Source organism: Neospora caninum, chromosome XII, assembly GCF_000208865.1.
Source record: "Neospora caninum Liverpool complete genome, chromosome XII".
Classification (NCBI taxonomy): domain Eukaryota; phylum Apicomplexa; class Conoidasida; order Eucoccidiorida; family Sarcocystidae; genus Neospora; species Neospora caninum.
In genome coordinates, this window is record NC_018398.1 from 3,838,420 (window position 1) to 3,846,433 (window position 8,014).

Sequence of the window (8,014 nt, forward strand, 5' to 3'; positions counted from 1 at the left end):
CAAACATCGGCAGAATCGGACAGCAACACCGAGACTGCATCTCGCTGTCCAGCGGGTCCTTCCATGACGAAAGCTCTTTTGCGTCAGATCTGCAAAGGTACCAGGGCGAAACGACACGCCTGCGAAAGCCGAACAGATGCCAGATTTTTCCCAGGCACGGGGCCATATCACCGCGTCAGCAGACGCACCGCTGATGCTTGCCGGCGTTCTGGGCGTTTGCTGTACAAGCGCGTAGACAAACAGGTGCACAGAGAGTCAGCCGTTTAATGGACATATGAGAGCAGACTGTTACAGAGCGTTCTCAACATGGTTAGGGGCCTAGGCAGCGGCTGCTTTTGATTCACGAAAAAGATGACCCATTCTCTTGCAAAAAGAGGAAACATGGTAAGATCTTTGTTCCTTCCCACAGCGAGCGGACAATATGAATCTCCAGCCCTCAATGAAAAGCTGTATTTCCACTTTCGCGGGTTCACGAAGATCGAGAACCTCGACAGCTACACCCAAGTGAGGGCTCTATGGCTCGAAGGAAACGGCATTCGCAAGATCGAAGGGCTGGACAACCTGAAGCAGCTGCAGTGTCTGTAAGGTTCCCTGCTAATGTCTCTGTCAGACGAGGAAACCTTTTAAAGGCGACTTCCCCGCACGTAAAACACGTGTGATGGACGCTCTGTAGGGCTCACGCTGAAGAAAAAAGCTTGTTTTTGTTTTAGTAGCCCTTGTACGAAACAGGTACCGGAAACCGAAGCGCGAGCGGCCAGCAGTTTTGAGGAAAGCGGTGGTTTTAAATTCTTCAACCGGGATTTTTTCGAAGCACGAATGCATGTCACAGGCCTCCGGCCATCAGCATTGTCTAGCGTCAGTGACGAGAGAGACAGAGTAACGGTCCCCTAACAGCGTTTTAACTGCTCACTAGGGCGTCATTTGTCGGGCGAAATAGCCAATCCGAATTCTCTTGTGATTGTCCGAAATGAATAGGTTTTTGCAACAAAACTGCATCAGGGAAATTCAGAACCTGGATAGCTGCACAAAACTGGTCATGCTGGATCTTTCCCACAACTGTATCCGAAGAGTCCAAGGCTTGTCGTCCCTCCCTCATCTCAACAACATCAAACTCGCCTACAACGCATTTGAGACACTTGATGTAAGTATTTCTTTCAACAGTCGCAGAACCCCTGTATTCGCCGGAGCCGTCGTGTGCAGAGTCCTTGTCTTTCCTGTTCGCTGGAAAACGAAGACAACAGAAGCGAACGAATGAAGGGAGAGGCAACTCACCCTTGCGTGTCTCACTGGTAAGGCACACTGAGTGTCTGAACAAAGTTGCAGTGCCTGTCATATCTATCGCAGGACATTCGCGGCCTGGCTGAATGTCGAGCCCTAACAAATTTAGATCTATCTCACAACTGCATAGAAATCGGCGACAGCAGCAAGAGCCGAAGGTTCGCCACCACTTCGGCTCCTGTTCGTGGAGGAGCGAATCTTGTGGAATCAAATTCAGAGGCAGCCTGCACCTCAACTTCTGACGCAGAAACCAACGAGGACCGCAATGATTCGGACTGGCTCGAAGATTTCGTCAAGCTCTTACGACAGCTGCCGGGGTTGACGTGTTTGTATTTCCATGGAAACCCTGTTATTCGGAAACTTCCTTATTACCGCAAGCGTATCATTGCCGGTAAGCGCTATCGTGGTGGATTTCAGACGTCTCAGATTGCCTTATCCGCCTGCTCAATTTTTCGACTGCAATGTCATCAAGCTTGGAGAGCCAACATTCTCATACAGACACCCTGATGGAGTCCGAGCAAAGGCTCCACGTCGCAACGTCGTGTTTTTGCGGCGCTTTCCGCTTGTGTCTTTAAGCTCTGCCTGGACTGCGGTATTTGGACGACCGTCCCGTCAAGGCTCTGGAACGAAACGCCAGTGAGGCCTGGGTGAAGGGAGGAAAGGAGGCCGAGACGGCAGCCATCAGGCAGTTCAAGGACGCAGAAAAACTGCAGTTCAACAGCTATCTGGAAGACTTTCGAAACATGCAAGTACGCAGAAAAGACCCATCTCTTTGGTCGCCAAGGATGGCCGCCACTCCATGGCATACGCGGTTCAGCAGAGAGTGTCGGAAATTCGAGCAACTCCAGACTGTCACGGCTATTCTTGACGTTCTGTTTGTACTGTGGCTCTTCTCTCGTCGGTCGCTGGTGGTGTGCAGAACAAATACAGGGAGAATGTGCGGAGGGCGCTGGATCGAATTGCAAAAGAAGAGGAACGCAGGGCGCAGATGGCAGCTAACAGCGGTGAGGGAATCCTAAGTGAGTGATATCACACATCATCTAACGGGGAATGTGTAGCCAGATGCAAGAACGCCGATGCAGTGCCGTGTCGCTCACCGCTTCCACGCGACGCCGTGGAGGAACGGGGCGCCCAACTATGGCTTGTCTGTTCTCCAGTTGTCCTGTCTCCCGCGCTTGATTTGTCCACCAGTTAAACGGGTTCAAAACTCTATGGAACACCTTTCTCTGATTCACGTCTCAGCGGCTCCCACTGGAGCCAGGTTATGGACTCAAGAAGAGCAAAAGCACGAGATTGCGCGGGCCGACGCCGTCCGGCGACGCTGGCTCCGCGCAGCAGATGCTGAGCTACGGGCGATTGAGATGCCTCGGACCGCCACTGAACCAACTGCTTCCGGGAGAAACGACCCTAGAGACGTCGTCGCTGCTGCAGCCGAAGGAAGTAGGCAGGTATCCGGGACGACGTTTCTGCGGAGGCTGCAGCGAGCGGCTTCGGATGAAGCTGTCGCCCCTTCTTTGCTTGGAGTGGAGCACGAGGTGCCCACGTCTGTAGGTGCACCCACGGACTCTGACGACCCCGGTAAGACTGACTCACGCTCCGGAAACGAGGACATGACGGTGTTGCGGTTCGATTGCGGAGAGACGATTTTGCAAGCACGAAGCACAAATTTTTGCTTGAGATGGTAGCATGCGCTCGGTTAGCGACATCAGACCTGCAATACGCCGGCCATCAGGCCCGATACCTAGACACGAGCTTTCTCAAATGGAGAATCTGACTGCGAGAACACGCAGCTGTCACCAAAGAAGACCAGTGAAGTCACACGGTGAATCCTGCTAAGCGCATGCGCGGTACGGATTCCTTTATCTCGTGTCGAGGGAAGTCACGGCCCCTTTCGGTGCACTTCATCAAGGCGGAACAGGCATTCTTGGCCATCTTGTTGTTGCCTGTGCGCAGCGACGAGCGTTGATGATTGCGGTCACGTTGTAGACGCCGCGTTACCCGGCGGTTTCGACGAGCTCCCTTCGCTGGCGTCCGATGGGGCAAGACCTCTGATTCTTTCCGAAACTTGTCATTTTGTGGCTGAAGACCAAAATGGTGTTGCAGTACGGGACAGGAAAGGCAGTGAGAACTCCGTTTTCGAGACGTGGAAACAGAGTAGCCATGGTGGTCAGATGCGACTTGCTGAGTTCGACGCCCCACGGAACCCGGGGAGGCGGAATCCCCCGTCAGCGGGAGGCGGAGCCAGAGAAAACGTATCACTTTTGAATGACGAAAGCGCCTCGACAGGGGCTACCGTTCTCGGCACAGGAGGAGCACAGGAGGAGAAGCATGAGTTCTGCTTTGGTAGGATGGACTAAGGATCGCGCTATCCAGCGGGCGCAGGCTGTTCAAAACGCAAGCAGCTGGTTCGTTTCCAGGAGGGCCCTCGAAACCAGCATGCAGACACGATGTCCCCACTAAATACGTCCTTCCTGACTGCGGTTTTTTTCAAAGTACCATGCCTGCTCGGTAGTCGCGCACATTCCCTGCAACTCTGTTTTCCAGAGGCGGCCAGACCAAGTGGTACTACGGGTGCAGAGTAGTCTTCCTGCACACAGCAGCCTGTTGCTGCAGAGGAGACGCCCTCCAGTCGCGTCCACTTACAGCGAGAAATCTTAATGTCTTCCATTTAAGCTGAGAAACTAGGTTGTACCCGCTCGTGGAGTATGGACTCGCGTGGCTGATGGAAAAAGCACTGACCAACGGGGTGCCGTTTCAACTCACTAAAGCTTTAGCGGTTTCGTTGTCACACTTACCGCATTTTACGATTCCGACACAAACATCAATTGGAATTTGTGAATCCTCGACATGGGGTCCATTCACACGAACATGGAAGTGGTCGAGATGATGCTCCCTCTAAAATATCAGCTATCAAGCCTGGCAATATGCACCCACTGAATTAACTACGGAAACGGGGGAAACCGTTACTTCCGGATTAATCCTGGCGCTGGTACGTGCTTCCTGAGCATTTTGAGGTGATGCTGTTCCAGTTTCTGGATATTTCCTTTGAAAACGCGCAATCACACTATCCAGTAGGTGACGTAGAAGTTTCACGGTTTCTCTTCCCTGTACGGGTGTCGTTCGCGGACAGAGGTTTGGTTAGAACGACTCAATTTTCCCCCTCACTGCATTATTCGTCGAAATAAAAGTTAAGACGAATCGTTTGGCGCCTTGGTCGCACCTGGCGAGGCGATTGCAGCCACCATCTTTCCTGGAAAGGTTTTGTGGAAGCAGATCGACCAAGGGAAATCGGGCACGGCGTGAGACGCAGAGTGACGATCGAATTAAACTTGCAACAAGGGGATCTGGAACACGGAGACATAGCCGTTTTCCAGTGTAACAATAGCGCATGCCACGGTGAGTTGACGGAATTGCGAGTTCTGCTTGCATGCACTAACGCGTGAACAGTAGTACAGGAAGGGGATTCTCTACAACACATACATGGCTTGGTTCTTTGCAACTTTTCTTTCGTGCCAATGGTTGGGAATGACCTCTATTTTCCTCTTCTTTCGGGCACTCGCGAAACCTTGCTCGCCGCGATCCCGATGTGGATGTGTCGATACAGGCAGCGAAACGGGTGATACGATGTCTCGTGAGCGAGAGGCTGCGTGTTATCGGTCCACTTTTTTCTCAGTTTCTTCGGACTCTCTCTGATAACAGCGTCCCTCTTCTGTGCATGTCTTAGGTGTCGACGAACTGGTTTCCGGTGCTAAGGGAACGGCGACAAACAGCATTGAACAGTTTTGACAGCGTACGTGTGTCTGTGTACATACAGCTAGGTAAGAAACAGATGCGGTGAACACGTGCATCTGCCACTGTGACTGTTCATCCGACGACACGAAAAAATTTCTTTTTCGCGAGGATCTTCACAGGGCGCGTGTGTTTCGATCTGTTCTCGTCTCCCTCGGGTGCGTGCAGCCAGCGGCAAGTCCGAGGGCTCCTTCTGCAGCCCGCGAAAGCGTCCGTGCTCGCCGCCGCCGCGTGTCAGTTTCGAAGCTCTTCCGTGTTGTCAAAAAAAGCGGTCAGACGTCCAATCGTGCGCCATATTGGCACTTTCACCTCTTGTGAAGGAACTGGACAGGCATGGCCGCCGGGCAGATATTTGCGTGGTGTTTTCCCTCAGATCCGTGGTCTCTTCCCTCGCCGGTTTTTCGATTCGTCTGCCTATTCGCCTCTGCTCTCACAGAAGACGCACGCCATGCCGGACGCCAAGGAAGAAGCCCAGCAGCGGGCGCAGATGCACGAGGAGTTGCTCCTGAACCTTGCCCGGTGCCACCCTGACATTGAGAGCCTCTTGCAAACCTTTTTCGACTTTCTCGAGCGCCGAACTGACTTCTTCCATGTTATAGAGTCTCCTGGCGCCTCGCCGGGGTCAGTTTCGTCCGGAGGCGGAGCCCCAAATATGGGGTTTCGGGAAGGTCGCGCAGAGGCCATGGTTCGCCAAGCATTTGCGAAGGCGCAGATGGCCTACAGACGACGAGCTCAGCCCCACCTTCTGGAACGCTCAACGCCGTCTTCTTCGCGTGGCGACGCAACGACAACGACGGCGAAAGCTGATGCGGCGAGACGCTCGGGTACAGGGAAGGGCGAAAAGCTGGTAAATGCAGCTCCTCGAGGAGTACCGGCACCTGCGGCCGTTTGCCCCACGGCAGATGCTACGGAGGGCCCTGGAGGAAAGCCGGGAGAGTGGCGGCAGATGCCGGACTCACGAGGACGAGAAAGGGAAGGGAGTGAGCGGCCGGGAGCGAAGGGAAGTAGAGAGCAAGAGGGAAATTCTTCCCCGGTTGCCGCTGCAGGCGCAGGCAAGGAGTTGACGACATGGAATGGCGGCGTGTGCGACAATTACCGCTGGACCCAGTCGTTCACTGATCTCACTCTCCAGTTCCGCCTCGATAAAAACAAGTACCATGGGAAAAAGGACGTGTCTGTTTCAATCACCCCGACCAAATTGAAAGTCGTCGTGGCCGGTACGTGCACTCTCCACGGGACAACCGGAGCTGCCAGTTTTCCTTGACTCTCGACTGTTTCACACGTTCGTCCCGCGACGGGCCAACACGCTTGTCTCTCTGAAGAACCCTCTGAGGGAACCGCTGTCCCCAGCTTCCTTCCCTCAATGGGGCGGAGCATGCGATTTTTCATGAACTTCCACGAGGTCTTCTCTCGAGTGTTTTCCCGACGAGTCAGAACCTGGTTATCGCGCAGCGTCAACCCGGAAGCACCCTGACCTAGAGCGAGAGACACGTACTGCATCTGTGCAGGTGTCCTCCAGAGAGTTTCTGTGGCGCGATGTGTGCTTGGGCTGGAAGGGGAACGAACTGAATGTGCCTGCTGGCGCCGCAAGACTCTGTGGTGAAAAGACTGTGGGGCTTCAGATGCTACTCGCGTGGTGGACAGGGAAGACGCAGAGATTGACTTGCCTTCGGGGCGAGCTTCTCTGCTTTCCGGGGCCGCATGCACGAAGGGCGGCAAGAGGTTCGGTGGTGCAAAAGCGTGTATCGTGCCTCCGTGTGTGTTCCGGCATGTCCGGCGATGCGCTCCAGTTGGATGTCGCCACTGGTAAGAGTAAAGGCCGAGTTGGGAGTAGGTGCGTGGCTGAGGGACTGTCCACGACCCAGGCTCTTCGTTCGTGTGTCTTGCGTATGTGGTGCCCGTCAAAACCAGGCGACGTCCTCTTGGAGGGCGAGTGGGAGGAACCCGTGAACGCTGCAGAATCTCTGTGGCAAGTGGAAGATGGCCCATATCTCCTTCTCTCGATCGAGAAGGCGAGAGAGAATTGGTGGGCCTCCGTCCTCAAAGGGGAGAAGAAGATCGACACGACAAAGGTAAGAGAAAAAAACTGCACGACGCCAAGTACAGCGGAGCAGGGGCGTGAGCGGCCGGTGTGTGCTGCCGCACAGTGGTTCTTGGCGATGCACTGGTGCGTGTATATTCTTGTGGATACTGGGAAGAAGAGGACCGCGCTACGCCCTGGGTTTTTGCACGGAGACGCTGGCCCTCGTTTTTCCCTGAAGGCCATCAGCTTCAGCTCTTGGTTTTTTGTTTTCGCGATTGACAGCGTGAAAGTCCGATTTGTCTCCATTTGCGTGCACTTTGAGGCGCGTGCTCCGAAGCGCGTTCGCGCATTTGCAGTTTTGCGGAAACGCTTCTTCACTATCGTCCATGTTTTGGTGACTGGAATACGCCTCTCTGCGCTGTGTCGCGTCGCGTTGTTTCCTGTCCGCCTCTTCGTTGGCGCGTAGATTGAGTCGGTCAAGCGCGTTGAGGACTTTGACGCCGCCACGCAGGCCCACATTCGGAAGATGATGTTCGATCAGCAGCAGAAGTTGCGAGGAGAGAAGACTTCAGACGAACTGCAGAAGGAGGAACTGCTAAGGAAGGCTTGGGACGCCGAGGGTTCTCCGTTTGCAGGCACGCCTTACGATCCTTCCCTCGTTAATTTCCAGAGCAGTCTACCCCCAGGGTTCATGGGTGGTGGGGCGTGAAAGGAGTCACGCAGATGGAGAAGGAAATTCCGGGAATAGTCCGAAGCAGAAACGAAACGCTCTCTCAGCTCGGCTTTCAGGCACGAGCTGTGGCGGTCTTCTCTCTCGCGAACCCCTGTCGGTACAAACCGGCTACCACATGTCGACACGGACAATTCTATCTCGTGTTCCTACGCAGGTCTGGGCGATGCTCAAAACCACACCCTTCAATAGAA

At 54.3% G+C, this 8,014-nt stretch overlaps 2 protein-coding genes across 2 annotated transcripts; both read left to right on the forward strand.

The window, feature by feature from the left end:
- Positions 1-381: 381 nt before the first annotated feature.
- NCLIV_065070 (putative leucine rich repeat protein) lies at positions 382-3,635 on the forward strand (the record flags this gene model as incomplete). The annotated part of the gene is made up of 7 exons (XM_003886058.1): positions 382-581; positions 1,000-1,141; positions 1,345-1,669; positions 1,855-2,027; positions 2,198-2,297; positions 2,521-2,856; positions 3,232-3,635. 7 exons carry the CDS (start codon positions 382-384, stop codon positions 3,633-3,635), a joined length of 1,680 nt encoding a protein of 559 aa, XP_003886107.1.
- Positions 3,636-5,515: 1,880 nt separating this feature from the next.
- On the forward strand, positions 5,516-7,799 carry NCLIV_065080 (putative nuclear movement domain-containing protein; the record flags this gene model as incomplete). The annotated part of the gene is made up of 3 exons (XM_003886059.1): positions 5,516-6,284; positions 6,979-7,139; positions 7,557-7,799. 3 exons carry the CDS (start codon positions 5,516-5,518, stop codon positions 7,797-7,799), a joined length of 1,173 nt encoding a protein of 390 aa, XP_003886108.1.
- Between the last annotated feature and the right edge of the window lie 215 nt (positions 7,800-8,014).